This window comes from Poecilia reticulata, linkage group LG14 (assembly GCF_000633615.1).
Source record: "Poecilia reticulata strain Guanapo linkage group LG14, Guppy_female_1.0+MT, whole genome shotgun sequence".
NCBI lineage: Eukaryota > Metazoa > Chordata > Actinopteri > Cyprinodontiformes > Poeciliidae > Poecilia > Poecilia reticulata.
The window spans coordinates 27,125,240-27,148,420 of NC_024344.1; the positions used below are offsets into that span (position 1 = coordinate 27,125,240).

Here is a 23,181-nt window from a genome sequence, read left to right on the forward strand (position 1 = left end):
TTTTTGTTGTTCTTTAATAAAGTTATGAACGTTTTAAGCCAATCAGAGGAGGACATGCTGCTCTCAGCCTCCTGGCTGCGTTCAGTTTGTCACCTGATGCCGAGATCAACTCAAAACCTTCAGCGATCGACATATTGCACTGCTGCTCTAGCAAAACACGAACAGTTCAGAAACAATATGAAATGGGAAAAAAAGTTATTAACTGATTAAGTCGTGTTTTAGATTGTTCTTGAAAAACTAATCAGTCACGGCTTCACAGTGAACCCGTTGATGTTTTACAGCAGACAGCCGCTCCCCTCTCTTGCAGGTACTGCGTACCCCCGCTGAATCCTTTAGGGGTACGCAGTACCCTGCTGTACTCCCTTACTTTCACCGCTGAGTGGGGCCAAAAGTCTTGTGAAGTACCTTACCCTGGTCTGGGGGGAAATAGGTGTGGAGCTGGCTGATTTCCTTTTCATTTCAAATAAACTGAACAAAGTTAAAAAGATCCACCTCTGCTCTGGAGACAAGAACTCAATTTGAACCAATCCAAAGAGGTCATGTTGAACAGTTCAGCAGGCAATCATTCCTGGCACAGTTTTTGATTAGGGACCAGCCTCCCTTCCTGAGTCGGCTCCAGGGTCTCTTTGCCTCCCGCCCTGCTTGATTTTGAAGGGATACTTAAGTATGGGTAAGCTTGCTGGTATGACGCGCCTCGTTCTGGAGGTGGTTAACAAGGGGTCTTGAGTCAATGATAAGAGGTAGGGCTCACGTGCAGGTTTCACCTATGCCTATGGGCTTGGAGGTGGATGGATGGAACCAGGGACTGATTAGGTCCAGCATCCCAGCCTGGAGCCAATCAGCTGCTGTCAAAGCATCAGGCTGGCTGGACAATGGGTGGGTTGATGGATGTGCAAAGCAGGGTGTAGATGACCCTGCTTTGCATGGATGGTTCCTGCATGAATGGAACCAGGGCCTATAGTGAAAGACCCCAGGGGCTCCTGGGACTTTGAACCTGCAGCAGTGGGACCTGATCAGGGGGACTCTTATCAGGTCCTCCTGATAAGAGCTCCAGGAGACCTGCAGAGTTTTACCCACCAGATGTGAGAAATCCAGAGTTAAATCAGTCTATTTTAACAATACACAGTGGGCCTCAGTGTTTGCAAGGGACTTGGAGGAAAAGACCACAGTCAATGTGCTGCTCCTTTTGCTGCAATAGTTTCAATACAGGTCTTTGCTACACATATATTCATGTTTTTTTCTTTTGTCCTGACAAACTTCCAGGTTAACATCCTCCAGCATGTTAACTACATGCTCCAGCATTCAAGTAACACCTGACTCATATTGCTTTGCTGATACATTTGGGATAAAAAAAAACAAAAGCCATAGACTATTTTTTGTGTGCTATAAAACATTTTATTTATTAGACAGAAAATATCCACAGAATAATGTGTGTTGCATTCTACGAACATTCAAAATAAAAGCAGCTTTTGGCAGAAATGGAAATCAGACAACAGTACATGGTGAGAATCCTGCTGCCATTTGTTCAGATGCAGAAACAGAAAAAACACGGCAACTGATTTTTCCTTCAATCTACTTTTAGTCAAGTCAGCAAAGACATGGACTCCAGTCTAAAGCAAGCCTTATCAAAAATAGGCTCCAATATATACTCAAATATTTACAATGTAAACTAATGACAGAATATTTAAGGGTTGGATGAGTTAGAAATCCAGAAAGATGTAAAACATCCTAATGTCAATGTATGTTTATAGCTAAGGTTACAGCATCGACCTCAATTATCCACTTCTGTTCTGTTTAAAGTCAGCAGCAAGAACATGTTACATAGTAACCAACCATTAATGCTGGAGATGTGCTGCATTCCAGAAAATAAACACTTTTCTAACACCTGTTCACAAATAGAACACATCAAACCAGTTCAGTCCCTAGAATTACTTTCCACCTGTAAGTCTGTGATGGAGACCAGGGGTTCATCACTAATAAAAGAGTGTTGATGTTATGTTTAATTTATTTACAGACCAAATGTTTCCTGTTTCAGTTCTTTATTTCAGTTGCATTGTGGGATTTAGTTAAACATTCTTTCAGGTAGGGAGACTGGCCATCTTTCCTGTACAGGGAGAATGTGGGGGAAATGTCAGTTTGTTTCTGATAACTTTAATTTGAGCTTGCTAATTGTTTGAGAGCTCACCTTTCCCAGTGTGTCTCCTCAGCAGGGTGGAGCACAAAAGGGAGACAGATGCTCCAGGTACTGCTGAAAAGCTCCTGGAGCAAACCATGTCAATTAGGAGGGATAATGCTCTGAGTATTTATATTAATTTTATATTAAGTTGAATTTATGCTTTGACTGACCGTAGATTAGTTTAGTTGTAATGATTTGCATGCATGTAAATATTTATTTATACCAGTTATTGGTTTTGTGCTGTTTGTGTAAATAATGTTTTATTTCTTGTTTTACCCCTTTACTTGGTATGAGTGGTGAAATTGCTCCAGGTAGAAAAGCCAGCTTCTTTGCCTCACTGTGTATTGGGTGTGGGTGCAAATGTAACATGCATTATATCATGCCTCCTTTTTAAACTCTTAGCCTCCGCCGATCAAAGTGACAAGGTCCAGTTTTCATTTGTCTACTACTTACTAATTAACAGAAAATATACTTAGATTTCTTAGTTTTCACATGAAACAAATCATCACATCTCAAGTTTATGAAGTGAGGTGGCTTCTAACACATAGTGATGATAAATTAAACATCCGATTTGTAAAGGTGCAGAAAGCATCAAAGTTTTATTGTACATATCTGAGAATAGCAGTTTTCAAATCCAAGAGAATAACTGTAACCACCATGCTGTTACATAAATAAAAACTCTAATAGTTAACTTCAGAAATTAAAGGGGGAAAAACCCTGTGTAGTTCAGCTTTTGGAAGCTTTTAATCTGCTTAACCGATACTTCAAATCGTGATCCTGCTGGAAAAACAAAGAAACAAAACAGAGCACTTTCATGCACTACAAAAACTCAATCTTACCAAGTATTGTAGACTAGTTTCTAGTGCAAGTATCTTAATACACTTAAAATGAGACAAAACTAACTTACAAGGAACTTTTCTACAAAACACAGGAGCTTATTTTGAGTCGATAATTCCTTTATACTTAAGAAACGGTACTATTTGCACTGGTATTACACTTGTATTGTAAATCCAGTAGCCCATATTTCACAATCAAGGGGCAGTGGGCCATTACATAGCAACTTGGAACTTGGTAAGATTTTGTGTTTTTGCAGTGTGGACAAGATACTATAAAACATCTGGATAATGAAAACCATTCCAATCAAACACAGAAAAAGTGAGAAATACAATGATAAACAAAAGTGGATCATATACTTAATTACATAAGGTAATACTTCATAAATAAATGAAAGTATGTTTGCCACTTGAATCTCTGAAATCTCTGACTTTGTTTACTCATACTCATGAACATATTGCGTCTTGGTCCCAGTCTGAGAATCGGCAGGACAAAGATGAACGATTGTTGCTCGTGTTTATACTCTACATGCCAGTCTCAATGTTTGTGGCCATTGTGGATTTCGTGTTTGGATTCCTAAGACATCACCTGATGGCAGGAAGTCCATTGTTGTCTGACAGGAGCGGTTCTCCTGGATGAAAGAGGAGAAACGTGTCTGATCCTGCAGAGATGGTTCATTCTTATGTAAATAACACACTTTCTTTCCCAGTAAGGAATTCTTTCCAAATAATCCAGCAGTGATGGTTCAAAATTAATGCATTTTCATAATAATGATTTCTATTTAAAGCAAACATTGATACACATTACTGCAGCTCCCATTAAAAAATAAAAAATAAAATCCCAGAGGTGGGTGGAGTAGCCAAAATATTGCTACTTTAAAGATAGCACTACTTAAGCAAAAGTAAAAAGTAGCCATCTAATAAAATACTCAACTTAGGGTAAAATAGTATTTGGCAAAAAGGCTACTCAGTAACTGATTAAAACAATAATCACTTAATATTTAAAAAAATACATCAGACACCCCAAAATATAATTACAGTAAATTCTGGACTGTCAGCCAGTACTTTTTTCCCCACACTTTGAAAACTGTGGCAGATATTAAGGTGCAGCTAATACGTGCTTTTTCTTTCATGCTGCCAAAAACATTTTGTCTCATAACAGTAGGCCAATCAAATCGATGAGTTGTTCGCAGAGGTCCAATGAAATTGTGCTATAAATCAAGAGCACATTCACAATTCAATGACTGGTATTGTAAATCCAGTAGCACCTGCAGTTGTATGGCTATATACGCACCACTGAGCGTACCTTGAGATTTTCCTCAAAGAAAAAAAAATATATAATAATTTTATTTTTCATGATCTAACCGTCTTCTACTATCAATCAATCGATCAATCAAAATGTATTTGTATGTATTTGTATAGCACATTTCAGCAGCAAGGCATTTCAAAGTGCTTTACATAAACAAAAACACAAAGTCATGCAACAATCAAAACATTCCTTTAAGTCAAATGCCATCATAAAATTCGTAATTGATTACATTTCAAATATAACTCTAAACAGGTGGGTTTTTAGTCAAGATTTAAAGGCACCCAGTGTTTCAGCTGTTTTGCAGTTTTCTGGAAGTTTGTTCCAGATTTGTGGTGCATAGAAGCTGAATGCTGCTTCTCCTCATTTGGTTCTGGTTCTGGGGATGCAGAGAAGACCAGAACCAGAACCTGAAGGTTGATACAACAGCAGCAGATCTTTAATGCATTGTGGTGCTAAACCATTCAGTGATTTATAAACTAACATGTGTTCTGGCATAGAACACATTTATCTGTTCTATGCTTAGAACAGATAAATGTGTGCGCCTTTCTCCAGCTGTTTCTCCGCTGAACATCATCTCAGGTGACGAACATACCTGCGATGTTCGTCAGGTGATAGAAAGCCGACTTTGTAACTGCTTTTATATGGCTCTGAAAGTTCATGTCAGAGTCCATCACTACTCCCAGGTTTCGGGCCTAATCACTAGGTTTTAGTTGTAATAACTGAAGCTGTGCATTGACTCTAGATCGTTCTTCTTTAGAACCAAAAATAATAACTTCAGTCTTGTTTCTGTTCAGCTGGAGAAACAGCTGGAGAAAGGCGCACACATTTATCTGTTCTAAGCATCTGTTCAGTGATTTCAATGGGTTCAGAGTCACCTGGTGACATTGTGATGTAGAGCTGTGTATCATCTGCATAGTTATGGTAGCTGATCTTATCAGCCAGGTTATAACCTGAGCCAGTGGGAACATATAAATATTGAAAAGAGGATTGAACCTTGGGGAACCTTGGGGTTCAATCCTAGGAACCCAAGGTTCCTAGGAACCCAAGGTTCCTAGGAACCTTGGGTTCCTAGGTACTCAAAGTACCTGGGTTCCTAGGTACTTTGACCTCTCTGATGAGAAGTTTCCAATTGAAACGAATAAATCCCTGTTCTTTATTTAAGATTCAAACCAGTTGAGCACTGGACCGGAGAGTCCGACCCAACTCTCCAGTCGATTCAGTAAAATGTTGTGGTCTATCACTGAGGAGTTACAGTCATTAGAAGTTTGTATTTCAGATGTTGTCCAAGTGTGCCATTTGGAGACTCCAAATGGCACACTTGGACAACATCTGTACATCCTGATAATAAATAAACATGTCCAAAATGACATTTCCTTTTGTGCTACTTTGATCAATCTTGAAATCCACAATCAGAATACTTTATTCAACAGATTTATTGTATTTTCCAGTTCATACATTCAACACTCAATGTGTATTTACAAGAAATAAAAATAAAAAATTTGGGTGAAGCAAAATTTTTCAAAGGTTTTTATGTTACAAACGTAATAGCTACAAACTACTTACAGTTAGAGTATTTTTGACTGCAAAAATGGAAAATTTAGCTTGTCATCTTCATAAAGAGACCAAGCTTTTCATTGTTCAAATTATTCAAGAACAGCAGCCGATTTAATTTGAGTATACCTTTTCAGCAATTTTTGATGATTTTGGTACCGCCAGTTAAGGGGTTAAAATATCCAGTCAAGTGTTTCTACGTTTGATTTTAATGTTACATGGTATTTACATTCTGAGGCAGAAAATCTGGTCAATAGTTGGCATTAAAATGTATGTCTGAGCTAATATAAGCTAAGACAAAGAATAAAAATCAAGTTTGAGTCAAGTTACTGGTTGACTGAAACATAACTGAGCATGCTGATCATGCTCAGTTATTCAGACCTTATAAATAAATGTTTCTTTCATTCATAAGGTCTGATTAATAAAATCAGCTAACCACACAGCAAGCCTATCTCAGCTTTTAAATTTAGAGAAGAAGTATTTTTAGACAAGGGCATCTGGAGAACAGCCTTCGTCTTCCATTACGAATGCGAAGCTTAGAGTGGAGCAGGACATGTACTTCCTAACCTATAAAACAGGTTTTCTAAGAAGTCTTCTTTCATCTACACAGTATTGCACAAATTAGAAATATACCATCTCAGCATGGTGCAGAAAAACCATCCATCTTTCTGTTATCTCAACTTTGGACTATTGTAATTCTTTAAACAGTGCAGCACAAGATCTGATAAAAATTCGAAGTTAAGGTCAATTTGTATACAAATTTAGATTTTTATTGGTTCACTGCAGGGTTATAATAGTGTTAGGCTTGTAATTATCGTTTAGTCTCATTTCATTGTAAATATTTGTCTAATTTAGTTTAAATTAGACATCAAGATATTAGTTACATTTTGTTTAGTTCCGGCTTAGTTTTTATTAGTTATAGAAGTAGTTTTATTTTTTTCATAAGTTGGTTAATTCTTAGATGGAGAATTCAAATAAGAGTATTTTTTTCTTTACTTTTGAACGGTCAGAAGAAGGCCACAAATTCTTATTACCAAGAAATGGATGGTTGAATTTCATGACTTTTTTGTAAATCATTTTTAGGTCTCCAGCCCAGAGTAATCTGTCTAAACTTGTAATTGATGAAAACAGAAGTTTTGATGTGATTTTTCATGTTTTTCATGGATGATGTGTTACCTGTACAAGGAGAAGTGTGGTTGTCATATCGGGACTTGCTGCTCTGCAGAGCCTCGTCCTCGGTGTCGCTGTCACTGCTGGTTGCTGCTACCAACACAGATGACGACTGATCTACAAACAACACATTTTGACATTTTAATTAAAAAAATTGAAAAATAGAATTTTTTTAACCCTCTCAGCCAAAACCAACGGCTGAGTTACAGAAAGTCTGTCTTTTAATGTTGGCTTTGCCCCTTTGGGAAATAACCCATCAATTCTAAATAAACATGTAATTTCACATTAAGAATTAGCCCTGTCACTTTAATAAATTTTGTTGGACAATATATTGTCCCAGAAGCTATTGCAATAAACGAGGGCAAAGGGGCGGGGCTTGTTCAAAATTTCAGGCTAAGCCCACGGTTTCAAAAAAAGTTACATACTGCAGGTTTAAATATTCAAAAAAAATAAAAATAAAACAACCAAAGCAACATATAAAAATGGATGCTGAAGTCTCTGTAAATAAAACTGTCCTTCAAAATAAGGGCTAGTTGAAACCAATGCACCAGACTGAAGACTTCTGTCATCCAGAAAGAGAGAAAAGACAAAACCAATAAATCATGTAAATGGAAATAGTCAAGCTTGTTTTAATTAATTATGTTGAGTTATTACAACAGGCTTATTAAAGATTTTTGTTTATTTCACTCACAAGTAGGACTCGCTCTATAACATTTTGCTAGACAATAAATTGTCTAGTTATTACGATAAACGATAATATTTTTGAGACCATTTTAAAGTAACATAACCAAAATTGCATAATACTGCAAGTACAATGTCTCAAATATGAATAAACTTGAATTTCTAATGAATATTTAACACTGGACATTTTGAATATCTAAAAAAATAAACAAAACAACTGAAATGACAAATAAAATTAATAATGACCTCTCTTTAAAAAAACTGTCCTTCAAATAAGGGTCTAGTTGACACCAATGTGCCAGACTAAAAACCTTTGTCACCCAGCATTTGGTACAAAGGGTGCATTCACACTGCAGCCTGAAGTGACCCAATTCCGATTTTTTGGCAATTCCGATTTTTTTACCGGGGCCGTTCACACTGCCAGTAAATGCAACCTGTATGCGTTCTGCAGTGTGAACGGGCAAACACCTGAAAGTGTCCCGCGTGCGCAGTAGAAGGCGCAATAGCGTCAGTGTTCTCAGTGTTCTGCCAACCGCCATAAAAAGAAGAAGAGCTCAGTGTTTGCGGAAGTAAACATGGAGGCTAACGGTGGAGCTTAGCTTACGTATTTGAAGTTGYTGTCCAACCGGAGCAGCATATTAACAACTTAATCCTCATATAGTCCGTCATGGTTGTCGTTTTTCTTCCCACTTGCACTTATCAGGACGCAGAATAGTGAGATTTGTTGAGAATCAGTGACGTTCAGTTTGGATGAATGCGACCTGGACATTAGGTCGCATTTGAATCGGATACGTATCGGATATGGGTCACATTCGAAAAAGAATCTGACCTGTGCTGTTCACACTCCCATGAAAAGATCGGATACAAGTCGCATTACGTCAAAAAAATCGGAAATGGGTCACTTCAGGCTGCAGTGTGAACAAAGTCGGAACAGAAAAAATAAACAATCATGCAAATGGAAATGAAATGTAATGACAACAAGTTGTTGCTAGGCAACTAAAGAGTGAGAGTCGCCAGGAAACCAAAATGACATAGTCGGTGCCACCAGTCCTGCTTTGCAGGCTGCAGAGGTTGAGTGGTTAAAATCTTTCCTCTACCTACATCTTTAAGAGTGCTGTGCTGTTCTGGATCAGAGTTCAGTGAATATTCCATATATATTGAATATTCCATCAGACAATTTACTTATTCATACTATGTGTCTGTTGCGATATATATTCTTGATTTATTGTCCAGCCCTATACAAAAGGCTTATTGAAGATTTTTGTTCATTTCACTCCCAACATTTGTAAGTATATTAAACAAAACAGCTTTAAATCGCTGACCAGCTGTATTTAGCAACCAATGCTACATAGATCTGCTGAACCCACCCTCACTTGACTGCGCTGGCGCAGAAATTCCCTCCAGCAAGGACTGATGGGAGTTTCTCGAGCTTTCCGGCTCACACTCCAACACAGTGGCCCTGCAGCAGAAGGAATAAAATAATTTTTTGATGATTTAGAGAGACGATGTTGTTTACTGCAGCAGGAGGAGAGTGTGACTGGCACCCCAGAGTCCTGCCGCTGCAGGCCTTGCTGGCAGTTATGTAGCTCGGTCCTCCCAGGGAGAAGATCTCGTCTCTTGACCCAGACGCACCGTACAGCTGTTTCTCTGCTGAGCACTTTTGCTTGGTGCTGGTGGATGCTTGATCTGACAAGGAGGAGCTCAGAGACACAAGGGGTCCACTGGTGGCTTCAGACTGGAGCTCTCCTGGAACAGATCAAGACAGAAATGCAGTTCCGGTTTATTTTTTAAAATACAGAACATGATGAACAAATCAAAGGTTTGGCAACATCAATAAGCAATTAAAATGTAGCGGGAGTAAATTAAGCTAAACAAGTTCACCATTCCGAAAAAGAAAGCATATTTTGCTCTGTTAGAGGAGGTCTGAAGTCAGATTTAAAGGTAACCTATTATTCATGCTTGAACAGTTTAGGATGAGTCTATTGGCGATACAGGTTCATTACATGTCTTGCACATAATAATTCTCAGATTAGATGTTAGTCTGCTGAGATCTGCTATTTTGAGCTGTTTTCCAAACACTTTTACATGAAAATGGATGCTAACAGATGCACTTATACACACATCTCTGAAAAGCATTAGAAGAGCTAATGCTCTTCTTCCGCTTCTGCTCCAGCACAAGCAAAAAGAATGCAGCAAGTGGCTTCTTAATGGTAAATGAACAACAAAACACATTTCCAGAAGCCATTTTCCAGCACATGCAACGGTAAAACAAGCTGATCAACCATGCGGGAGCTCTGCTTGGGCTGCTAAGTAACAATGTACTGCCCATAAAATGTGACTCATTATTCTGAAGGTTCATTTAGAGATTAATCTAAAAACATTTAGGTGGAAATTTACTCCCTTTTTTTCTATGTACAATGTCCCTGATATGCCATTGTATGATTAAATTGTCCTGTCGAGACTAAATGTAACAGCTGAGATAAACATACTATAGGCAAACTTACTTTAAAAAAAACAAACAGTTTAAGACATTTTAAGACTTCCATTTTAAATACCTGAACTTAAGACTTTTTAAGGATGTATGGACACCTTGTACACATATTGAATATCTACAGAAATATCTCAATGGGTTAAGCGGGGGTATTAAACTTCTATCCTGGAACCATGATCACTGCACTGTCACAAGATATTGAGGTTTCTTAATATCTTGTGACAATAATCCCAAGATTATTGTCACAATAATCAACAAATCAATTAACTCCATGATAAATTAAAACAAACTCAATAATTTCCATTGGTATGATTTATTGTTTATCTCTTTTTTTCTCTCTTTCTAACAAAATCTGGATGATAAAAGTCTTCGGTCTGGTGGTTTGGTCTCAACCAGCCCTTTTTTTGAAGGACAATTTTGTTTACAAATACTTCAAAATTTATTTTATTTGTTGTTTAGTTAATTTATCTTGGATATTAAAAATGTTTTCCAGGTCCAGTGTTAAATGTTCATTAGAGTTTACTGATCCTTTAGAATGTGTTCTTGCATTATTATTTTTCCATTACATTACTTAAAAATGGTCTCAAAACAATGTTATCATTTATTACAATAACTTCTGGAACAATTTATTGTCCAGCAAAATTTGTTATTGTGACAAGCATAAAGATTCCCAATGTTTGTTGTTAAGTTATTTAAAATATTGAACTAAAATAAGAAGGAAAGTCTGATTTGGATTACTTCTTCAATAAATATTGAGAGACGGCATGAAACTTTTGTAAGTTTTGAACTTTTCAGGAGACAGTTGTGTTTTTATTTATTGTGAACAAATTTGTTGTTTCTGTTTTTGGTGTAAATAATTCTCATAAAAAAGAGAAAAAAATAACTAATAACTGAACCCATCTAAATAAATCTGACAACTTAGCAAATCTGGAGTTGAAACCTACGGAGCCCCCTAGGAGATATGGGGAATTTTTCTTTTCTTTTGCATTATCCCGCAAAAGGTTTTGTGTTCTCTCGCAATACTGTACTGATTAGTTCATGCGTCATAATTGAATACTGCAAGCCTTTCTTATGGTGGCCATCATACTTTCTGCTATTATGTAAGGCTTTCGTGAGATTTTTCCATGTATCTTACTATCTCGTTGTGAAATATCAGAAGTTTTTTTGTCTTTTTCTTTAGGAAAGAAATGCACCACAAACCTAAGATATAAACAGAAGATTTCCGTACGTAGGAAAGAAGAAAAAATACATCCAAACTTTTTGGACTATTTCTGGGTTATTATCACAGGGTAATGAGTCTTCTGACAGTTTTGATTGCATCTCTTTTGTGTTGGTAGTCTCAGTGGTTTAAAGGGATGTTTTCATGTGCAGTTCCGTTGCAACCTTACACAAACAGACTTAATCAATTTTCAATCAGTTTTTTGCGCCAAAGAGTTAAGAATAAACACTGAGGTTCTTTAAATGTGCATACATTTGAAATTTTAAATTGACATTTGTGACAGTATACAAAACAGACCAGCAAATATTGCAGTAAGCATATTGTGAGGGAACTGAAAAGCAAAATTTTTCCCCATGTCCCCTAGAGGGCTCCATACAAACCAATAAAATTTTATGTTTGTAAAAGAAAAAATATGTACACACAATGCTGTGCAGAAAGTAAGAATGTTAAGAGATGAGCGCTGCATTGTGCCAAAACAACGAAAGTTTAAAACTGATGAGCCACTCAAGAATCAGCGGCTATTTTCAGCCGTATTCCAACAGCACAGAGAACAGAGTAGATGGTTTTAGAGCTACACTGAAGAAATACTTATAAGTCAAATAGAACAATGAGTCACGTAGAACCAGGCTTTAAAACAAGATGTTCTCCATAATGCCTCAGAACATTGTGGAGAATAATTTAAAGCTAAACAGCAGTTTATCTGACTTAAGAAATGTTTAAACTCTCACTGCACTGGCTACTGTTGTAAGAATGAAGTACAGTTGCAGTTTTTCTCTGGTGCCCCTAATTCTAATTATCTAATAAACTTTATTGGGTTTATTGGGTTTTTCAATAAACTTTTGAAAAACCCAATAAACCATAAACTAACCATCTCCAGCTCCTGTCCCATCTGTAGGGTGCAGGCTGAGCTCTGCAGCGGACTCTGCTCCTCTGAGGTCGTCCTTCAAGTCCTCGAAACTCAGCCTTTTCACAAGCAGAGACCCTCCGTTGCTATCCAGAACGGGAGACAGAGACTTCCTGGCTGCAGACAGAAAAACACGCTGAAGCAATCTAGGGATAATGTCCCGTTTTAATACAATACAATGCCAGCTTTATCATGATTTAATTATACAAACAGGTTTGATTTCATGATCCATTAATTAAGGCCAAAACACAGAAGTTTCTTCTCTTATTTTGCTATAGTATTTCTAGGGCTGAAACGGATTAATCATGATTAGTAACTATTAACCGATTATTCAAATAATTGTAAACATTAGGTAATCAATTAATTGTTAGCTAGAGTATACAGACTCAAAAAAGGCAATTACCTCATAAAACTGTACAAAGAATATACAGATTTTGCATTTAAGATAAAAAAAATCGTAAATGTGTTCTGCCTAGAACACAAATGGCAGTTTTAGCTTCACTTGGTTCAAGTGCTGTAAAAAAATATATATTAAGCACATTCTGCTGCCTAAATATGAAGTGGTTAAATTAAAAAATTATCAACAGATCAGCCCAACACCGTATTGATGTTAAGTCCAGCAAAAACGCTTAAGCTTTTCATATACTGATGTTAGAAATATCTTCTAGCTGCAGATGCATTATTTGCTACAAATGATAATATGTAAACTAAAGCAGTGCTGTGTTGTTGCTTTTTAGGGAATAAAATGATTATTTTCTTATTTAAAAATGAATTTATTTGATTATTTGTATTTAGTGCATTTCTAATTTTGTACAAAAAAGGCTTAAGTGGTTAAATGAAAAATATGCAGAATGTAACAACTTTATAACATGTCAAGATAACAAATGGACAAATAGGTAGATGGATGCTCTACAGACAGACAACTGAATGGATGGATTGTGGCCTTGGACATTTGTCTAATACGAGTCAAATAAATCCTGCTCCAGGTCTAAAGAAAGCATTTTTCCAACACTTTATAGTAAAGATGATTCTGGATGTTTTGAGGAGCAGCAGGGAATGATAACTGCTTACATAAGTGTAAAACAAGATGTACTTTGTGATAAAAACAGCTCTCAAAGAGCTGCATTAATATTTACTTCCAGCCTTAAAATCTGCCTTTTGCATCAGTGCATTTTGCTGGTTAACTGCTTTCCTACTTTAAACTATTTTAAACAAACAAAAGCAGATGATTTATTTATTTTTTTGACAGAGTCCTTACTGGGTCGGCAGACCTTGGACCGGGTCGCAGCTGCTTGCCCCACCTGCTCCAGAGCGTCACCCTTGTGACAAGCTGGCAGCTCTGGACTGGCAGAATGAGCCGAAGCCTCCTCCATGCCGAAGCCACCAGATGGGCCGGGTCTGGGCTCCCCAGACTCGCGCGTTTCCAGAACCTGACTCTTGACGTCGGCCATCTTGCTGCGGACCTCCGCCATCTGCGCCTTGAGGCGGATCAAGACTCCTGAGTCCGGAGCTGATCGCCGCACCACCTGTGGTCGCCGCTCCCGTTCTTTTCTGGTGTGAGCGTGGGCTGCAGAAAACCAGAACAAAATCAAAAAGGAATCCAATAGAATATTCAATGTACAGAATATTCCAGAACCACACGTCATTCCGGGAGATGTACGGAGAGAAAAGGCTTTAGTCGCTTAACTTCTTGTGGTTGGTGACATCAACAAACTCACTCACTCTTTGGTTACCTAGTAACAACCTGCTGGGTTACCAGCAGTTTCAAGTTTCCCACAACTTTGGCTACCTAATAACCTGTTGAGTAACTTGCGCAGCAGCAGTTTAGGTTGCTACCCTGCCTTATAACTGCTTAAAAATAGATATATAATTTGACAGCATTTTAGATATTGAAAAAAAAAATCAATAATTATCAATATCGACAGATATGAAACTCTTTTATAGAAATAAGGTTTGCAACCATATCATCCAGCCCTAATGAGGTTGTAGTTTTGCTAAGAAGTTGTGAAAATTCGTGGTCTGCTTATTTCAAAATTTTATCTCGGGGATTTATTTAGGATCATTAAAAGAAATGTTGGTTACATATTGCAACCCCAGATTCTATGAGTATAGGCGCAGCCTTTAACGGATATCGCTAGTGGGTTTATCCCTCGCGCAGCACTGAAAAAAGCTTAGTCCACGCCCACCCCACCCCGGTCTGTAAAAATAATGGTCAGACCGGACAAACTGTTCCCTAACAGCCTTTTTCTTCAGCTATTCAGGAACCAGTGAGGCCCACAGCTTAAAGGGCTGCACCTATACTCATAGAATCTGGGGTTACAATACGTAACCAACGTTCTATTTCTTATAGGCTTCGCCCTTTAAGGCTAAATTGGTTTAGCCATTAATCCACTAGCGGATTAATGGCAGGATGTAGTCTATGCCTCACTGGGTCCGTCCAGACCACCACCTTGAAGCATCTGCTAGCATATAACAAAAACAGTCTCAGCATAGAGTGCGGAATTACGCACTCCTGGCCTCCCATACAGCAGAAGACCAGAGAGGAGAATAATTTCTGGTCAGAAAGGTTGAGACAAACAGACCTCCTGCTGTGAACAGGAACAATGAATGTTACGAACTGTAACAGTGCAACGATGAACAGAACAAGTAACAAATATACTGTTCTCAAATGCTTTGTAAATAAATGTGACAAAAATAATTAGACTCTCAGGAATCTGAGGACAGAATGGATCATAGAAAACGTGGAAACATCACACAGGTAAAACCGAATAGATGAGCATGGAGATGACCAGGAAGCTGCCGTGGAAATGTCCTCCACAGACATTCCTCCACGCAGAGCTGAGGAGGATGAAATCCCTCTGGTGGAGTGAGCTCTCAGATTCTCTGGAGGATCCAATTCAAAAGAAGTGTAAGCCTGTGAGATGGCCTCACACAACCAGTGAGAAAGACTCTGGGCAGACAGAGGACGCCCCACTGAGTGATCTCTGTAATGCACGAACAGACGCTGAGAGCGTTGCAATGTATACGTGCGCTCCACATAACAAGAGAGCGCGCACAAGGGGCAGAGAAGATGAGATGCAGCTTCTGTCTCAGATTTATGAGGAGTGGGATAACAACTCTCAAAAGATATCTCCCTTGATCTGAACTAGCTTGTGATGCTGAGGAGTAAAAGCAGGATTGGGATGCAGCACAGTTGAGCTGCCGTCAGCTCGTATTCCGAGACAAGAAACGGCAACAGAGAGAGCGGAAAAATCGCTCACTCTCTTTGCAGACATAAGGGCCAACAGTAGAGCAGTTTTAAAAGACAGGAACTTAAGAGGAGCCTGGGCTAAAGGCTGAAATGGAGCTTCAACCAGAGCGTGCAGGACCAGTGATAAATCCCATGGAGGAGCAAGGGAACGTGACACCTGTCTGCTTCTGAGCACACCTCTCAGAAACTGCTTCATCAGCAGGTGGTTGAAGACTGTTCTGTCACCAAAAACCCTCATGGCAGGAGGAAATAGCTGCAGCATACATTTTAATGGTGCTGAAAGCTATGTTTCGGTCCATCAGCTGCTGGAGAAATGACAGCACGCAGCCTAAAGGACATGAAATGGGCTCCATGTTCTCCCGCGCACCAGCATTGAAAGGATGACAATTTCAAAGCATATAACGCTGTGGTAGAAGTGGCTCGTGCACACTGAATGGTGCGCACAACATCCTAAGGGAGACCGAGCCTGTCTAGGTGCTCCCGTTCAGCTGCCAAAAGCAGAGACCCTGGTCTATTTCTGGGTGGCTCCTGATCGCTCCCTCGGCCTGGGAGAGCACATCCTCTCTCCATGGCAGCTTCCATGGTCGACCTGACACCAGCTGCTGCAGACTGGGAAACCACACCGCGTTCTTGCGCTTGGGTGCCAGGATTACCGACAGCTGTTCCTCCTGAACTCGGTCCATGAGCCGTGGAATCCATGGAACTGGGGTAATGCCTAAAAGACCACCCCTGGAAATGATGTCTGCTCCTCTGTTCAAGATGCTGGGGCAGCCCCGGCTCCAGATGAGTTTAACAGGCTGGGGCATCGGCTTATTTTGGGGGGCTTATGGATCTTACCAAGCTCTGCCCAGAAACGCCCTTGAAAATCCCACGTGGCTGCATGTCTCACAAACAAAGCCTAGTTAGCTTAGTTTGTATGTAAACATGGCGTCTTTCATTTCGACTGACTCTCTGCAGAGTATTTTTTAAGTCGATTAGTGTAGCATTTCTGCCAGATTTTCACAAAATATCAGCCACGACAGGGGAACCAACAAGTTCATGTCATCTTTTTTGGACGACATCAAGGTGTTTGAGCCATGCGATGCCTCCAACATTGTGCGCGTCACATCGAAATGCTACATGTCGATGAGGAAAACAGCAGATCCTCACAACCTCAGCATAAATATAGCTGTGGAAGAGATCACTGATGCCTATTGTTCTTGCAAGGCTCGGTAAGTCGGGCATTCATGGTTTTTAGGGTGATTTTTGAAATCAGTGATTTCTGTTGTTGGCAAATGTTTGAGTGTGCCTAGGCTTGATACACTGTACTCAGTGCTAGCATGGCCTACATGATTACAGTTTAGTAAAAAGCCTTTTAAGGTAAACTAAAATCCTTAATGTAAGATATGGCAGTGGTCCCCAACCCCCAGTCCGTGGACCGGTACTGGTCCGTGGACCAATTGGTACCGGGCCGCGCAAGAAATAATTAAATATTTCCGTTTTATGTACTATTTGAGTCTGGAGGATCTTTTATTTTGAAAATCCTTTAACTGGATTCTCTCGGTTACTTGCGCACCAACATTGAGCCACAAGCAGCAAAATGAGTAAGAAACAGATCAGATGTCTTTGGAAAGTTTCTTTGCGAAGGGGAAAAGGCCCAGAGAAGAGAGAAGGAGAATGGATTTATCCCGGACCGGTAGGCGAGTCCCACTTTACAAGCCGCTCTGCGTAACATGCGGCGACCGGCTGCTAATGAGGCAATGAAGCTTCAAGCTGCTTTGCCACGTAGAGACCAAGCAGGCTGTGGATATAAGCAACACTTCGGGTGTCATTGTCTCTCATTACTCTCAGATGGGACCGTCTCGTTGCAGAGAAACAAGGTGAAAGCTCCCGTTAGTCATTATCGTGAGTTAAAATTTTCACAAAAGGAAAATGTTCGTCTTTGTGGCGCATCTGTATCTTATTTTGAAGGGATATGTAAACGTTACCATAGCGACCAGAGTCAGAGAGCGTTTTGGCAGTGGTCGAGAGGAGATGAGTAGAGCTTGTGAGTCTTAAGTCTGGTTTAGATGGCAAGATTTAAGAATTGTCGACCAATTCTCCAAACCTCTGTGACCACAGAGCTGATAAAAGTACAACAGGTTCGATCGGTTTGTATCTCCAGCCACACGGCAGGAGCAACACACCACACGAACCGATTCCAGTCACAAACATCCCGATTCCAGAAGAAAATCCAGAAAACTCCCAACATAGCATACGGGAATTTGGAATAACCAAACACGGATGACGATGTAGAAACAATAGTGATGTTTGTGGACTCATTTTAAGAGATAAAAAACATAAAAAGAAAAGGCGGTGAATGAAAGATGACGGGAGCAGGCGCTCTATTTGCTGCACTATGATTTGGAGGTGACTCTGTTTTTCCCTAGTTAACATTTTTAACTGAATAAACATAATAATATATAATAATGACCTTTACATATAATAATAAACATTTCCACATATCTCTGATATCCACCGGACTCACAGTTGCGCGATATGTCAGCTGTTTAGGATTCCCCTCTGTTCTTACGTCACCACGCTTTCTGATTGGCTACTTGTCACATTCAACACGTTGCATTCCCATTTGGTCGTTCCCAATCAGGGAAAACCCCACAGGCTGCGATAAAAAGGCCAAGACAACGCAAACTGGGTATATTCAGGATTTAGTGGGAACACCAACATGCAGAAGCCTTATCTGGCGGTTCATTGCCCCCAGCCCCCAGCCCCCATCCCGGGCTGCAGCAAAATTTCCGAGTATTGACCGGCCTGCGGTAATAAAAAGGTTGGGGACCACTGAGATGCGGTACACATTGCATATTGATCTGTTCACCCAGGTGAAAAAAAAAGTATACTTTAGTTTACTAAATTTTAACATACTTTAGTATACTTTTATCGATGTACTTAAACTGTACTATTTTGGAACAACTAATTTTCTGCTTAGTATACATTAGTAGTATTTAAATCGTATTAAATTATAACTAATAGTATATTTTAGTATACTATTCGTACTTTTTTGGAACAACTTCAAGTGTACTTAGTGTACTTAAAGTATACTTTTTAAATATATTTCAGAGCTTTATTATTATATTTTGATATAATTATTATATTCTGAATGTAATAATTCTCAGAATTATATTAAAAATATATATTTAATATACTTCAAATATATTTTAAATATACTATTAATATATTAGTAATGTATTTAAATTACACTTTGTTTATTTTTGATTTCCTGCTATTGATAATAAACTACAATTTTCATTACTCTTAATTCGTCTTTATTCCTACTTTTCTATTTTGTACATGACATGCATATCTACACTACAGTACTTAGATTGTTTTAGGCTACAATTACATAGAAAGATTAATTACTCAAGATGCCCAAGATAATTCAAATACACTGCTCAAAAAAAATAAAGGGAACACTTTAATATTTAAGTGAACACTGAAGTGTTCCCTTTATTTTTTTGAGCAGTATATTTTGTTTTATTACTGACATTTTAAAATTGTCAAATTTTACTCACAACTTTATGAACTTTACATAAATTATCAGTTTACACATCAAAAGTGAACACATGAACATGAAAATTTAGGTGTGACAGACAATAAAACATGAAAGCGAGGATCAACGACAGAACATTCCCATTCACTGCACCTTACAGAAACCTACAAAAAACAACAACAGAGCAATTAAACAGAGAAAGCATTAGTATTTAAAGAGAACAGAAAAATGGCAAATAAAAAAATAATAAAATTTTAAGACATTGTGGACTCGCCATGTATGTGACATCATAAGAACTGATGATCATTGGGATCGGATGCCTGGGGTGGAAAAACATTTCTGGGTGTCTTCTTTGCCTGTTTATGTTAGAAGTAGAAATAAATAGTCAGCAATGTCAGAATCCGTTGATGTTGGCATTAACTATAAAGCTGTTTTAAGTGTGGACTTAAGGAGACAAACTACCTTAAAATCTTTCCATCCATGATCTGAACACACTGATCCTTGCAGGGTGGTGAGGGGGGCTGGTGGTGCCCATCTCCAGCAGYCATCAGATGAGAGGCAGGGTTCACCCTGGACAGGTCACCAGTCCATCACAGGGCCCTGAAAGCCAACAACAAATAAAAAAAATGAAAGATAAATGTTAGATTAACAAGAAGAGAAAAAATCTTTCCAGTTACCTTTAAATCAAATCATGTTTATTAAGCACTTGGTGTTGGTTACACAGCAGTCTTTGTTGTTGAAAATGTGGCTAGCTCCTCATTGAAAAAAACAAACTTGCATCATGAAGACAATGTGGAGGTTCATCCTCAGAGCTGGTTGGTGATCTGGTGGAGTCAGAGCTTCTTCTGAGACAGAAAGTCTTTAGGTTTCCTAACACCTGATTTCTCTGGCTTCCTCTTTCATCTTCATTTGCTTAGGTAGACTGCATGTTGAAGATAAAATCATTGATGAACAAGTTAGAACAACAACCTCACAATATCAAAGTCTCTTTGTCTTATGGAGCTTAATTAAAACCAGTTTAGTTTATGAATAAAAGTATAAGTCGCAACAAACAACCTTCATGCAGTTATAACATGAAGCTGAATGATTGCTATAGTAATAATCATACAAGTCACAATAAAACAGATAAAATAATTATTTAAGAAACCAACATAAGCTATATATCTTTACTGCACTGTTTATAATTAAATGAAGATAATTAATAAGCAAACTTACCAACAGCTAGCAACACTTAGCAGCCTTTGTCCCCCCGGGCTCCTTTTGTGACACAAATTTTATTTCCATCGGTTGTTGTCCCGTTGTGTTGTCGTCTAACTCGGATTAGGACGTCACCAGCTTGAATTTACCAAAATTTGTAACTATTGTCAAGGCCCTCTCTACTTTGAAGGCAATATTATGCAAGTAAAAATGGTGAATTTGAACAGCGTCTGTTATCTTCCCTGCGTTCAAGTTTTTTCTTCTCTTTGTGGTGTTTKTTAAATAAATGAAAGTGTGCAATACCGCCACCATTTGGTCTGGAGTGTGAACTGGAGCTAATGCCGTTGATTATAAGGTTTTACATCACACATCTGAAAATGGATTGGGTACTTTCTTAAAAATTACATCATGATTATCCTTTTTTATTGTATGCAATTTTAATAAATAGTAAAAGATTATTGAGGCACTTAAAAATTCATACATATCCATTCATATTTTTGTTCACTTAAAGTATACTTTTATTTAATATATTAAAAGTGTACTTTGGTACAATTATGTTTAAGTGTGTTTAATTTCGAAATTGGTACAAATGTATTTTTAGTATACTTCAGATATACTTATAGGTAGTACACTCAATAATTAGTATATTTATAGTGTACTTTCACAAATTTAAGTATGTTTGAAGTATACTGAAGTATACTTTTTTTTTCACTGTGCAACAGACAGGCTTCAAGGTGTAGAAGTTGTATCGGTAGTGCCATTACACTTTACTTAGCTAAAAGATTTTCATAATGGATGTGTTTATTATTGACTTTTTTTTTTTCATTCACTAAACACAAAGAAAGCAAAGCAATAATACTTACAATAGCACACACTCCTTTGTTCTTATTGATCCTACAACGGTTGAGCTGCAAATGCTGTCGTGCACAAGCTTTGATGCAAGCAAGGCATTCCACTTCAGATTTTGGAAATCTGTGAATTTTAGTTCTACAAATACGATCAGGATACCCCACTGACACTGGAGAACCATTCTTTTTTGAGTCCTGACGCAAAAACTTTCTGCCGGTCTGCTAGTCCACAATGTACATTAGCATGAGTTTACTACTGTAGCTTGTGTTTGTGAGATGGTCACGCACGTGGTAGCTGCGCTGTGACATAAAATGGGCATTAGCCAATGAACAGCGGCCCCTGTGGTAAGGTCCATGACCTCTCCTCTTTAGTTGTTGAACAGGGACAGATCGAGAATTTCCAACAGGAGGTCTCACTCCTCCTGTTATTGGGGACCAGAAAATAGCAGGAATAAAACTCCGCATTTTCTTCTCCCTGGGGAACCGTGGAAATAGCACCTTTTGCCACCAGTTCCTGCAGCTCTGACAGAAGAGCAGCGTTCTGCTCCAGAGGTGGTAGAAGCGTATCCACAATCCCCTTGAAAGGCAGAGGCCTGCCTCCAAACTGCAGCATGTAACCCCTGCTGATTAGCCGATCCATCCCACTGTCCAGGGAACATGCGCTTTGCCACTCTGAATAATGTTCTGAAAGTGGGCGTGCATTCATGTCAGGTGCTGTGGTTCGCATGAACTATAGCCAAGTCAGAGCCTCTACCGCCGTCCCCTGCCTCGGAGATTCTCCGAGGGACTCATGGGGGCCAGAAAGGGCTGGTTGTTGCCTCCATGCCGCATGACGCGGCCGCGTTCATGTCAGGCCGAGGGCGAACCCGCACGCTTCCTGAAGGGGAGTCAGGGTGCTTAAGTCGCCATTTCGGCGCGGACCGCTGCTGGACAGATGACAAAACAGTCGCCACTCGCAAAGTGAGACTGTTCACAAAACGCGGTAGGTGGGCTAAGCTTTTTTCAGTGCTGCGCTGCGCGGAGGGATAAACCCATTAACGATAGCCTTAAAGGGCGAAGGCTATACAAAATAGAATATTATGTTTGGTACAAATACAACAGATGTATCTTCAAAAAGACTTCAAACTATCTTTCTTCTTTTAAAAGAAATTAGAAAATAAATATGATGAAGTGATATGGCATTGAATAAGCTGATGTTTTGTTGAGTAGTTTTGTTTATTTTTTGTGTATTTGAAATAGGGCTGGGGGATATGAGGGAAATCTAATATCCTGATATATATCACGATATTCTTAAATGACCTCCAATGTTATTTTAAACTAGACTCCTTGCAGCATATCACCCACGCAAATTCCCACCCCCATTTTCCTGCTAGACTTAAATGTAATCTCATATAAAAAGGGATGCAGTGTTTTGAACTGTCTACACTATGACTAGATAACAAGGTGAGAAATAAGTTTTAACTAAGAAAAAAAATAGGGAGGTTGAGGGGAAGTAGGTCAGTTATGCTTGACTTTGACAAACGCAACATATCGATGTGTTGTGGAATAAGGTGTATTTCGGTTCAACTTAAAAATAAAAAAGGCGACCTACACACAAACTGACAGCATCAGCTAATCAACAATCGCTGTGTTAGCGTGGCTAATAGCAGCGGTGGCTAATCTACCACAGTGATCACTTATTAATAAACGCAAAATACACATCAAGCTTAAAAACCCAAAACTGTAACGAATTGAATGTTCTGTTCTATGTGGGGGTAATGGTTGAGTGCTTTGGTGCTGAATCTGATACATAAAGTTGCGTTGTTGTCAGTTGCTATGACAACGAGTCTTCCTGTAGCGTAAAGCCGACAGAGAGCGAGAAAAAAAAGAATGAGTAATTTTTTGAGTTATTTTTCCCATTGCATATCTCTACGATGATGTAGGTATGATTACCTACATCTCCAGGTTTCACTTTAACGGACTGGTTCTACCGCAGCAGCGCGGCTATGAGTGGCATGTAAAAGAATAGTCTGATTAGGCGGTGAAATAG

At 38.8% G+C, this 23,181-nt stretch overlaps 1 protein-coding gene across 3 annotated transcripts in view; it reads right to left on the bottom strand.

The window, feature by feature from the left end:
- Nucleotides 1-1,370: 1,370 nt before the first annotated feature.
- trim37 (tripartite motif containing 37) overlaps nucleotides 1,371-23,181 on the bottom strand; it is a 79,452-nt gene continuing 57,641 nt past the window's right edge. For 2 of the 3 annotated variants that reach the window (XM_008428660.2, XM_008428661.2), the window contains exons 21-26: nucleotides 13,593-13,901; nucleotides 12,299-12,451; nucleotides 9,265-9,466; nucleotides 9,088-9,179; nucleotides 7,046-7,156; nucleotides 1,371-3,671 (exon numbers count right to left, since the gene is read on the bottom strand). In XM_008428660.2, coding sequence (XP_008426882.1) covers nucleotides 3,595-3,671; nucleotides 7,046-7,156; nucleotides 9,088-9,179; nucleotides 9,265-9,466; nucleotides 12,299-12,451; nucleotides 13,593-13,901 — 944 coding nt within the window. In that variant the 3' untranslated portion in view covers nucleotides 1,371-3,594. The remainder of the gene's footprint in view (nucleotides 3,672-7,045; nucleotides 7,157-9,087; nucleotides 9,180-9,264; nucleotides 9,467-12,298; nucleotides 12,452-13,592; nucleotides 13,902-23,181) is intronic. The other variant, XM_008428662.2, reaches the window with a different exon arrangement.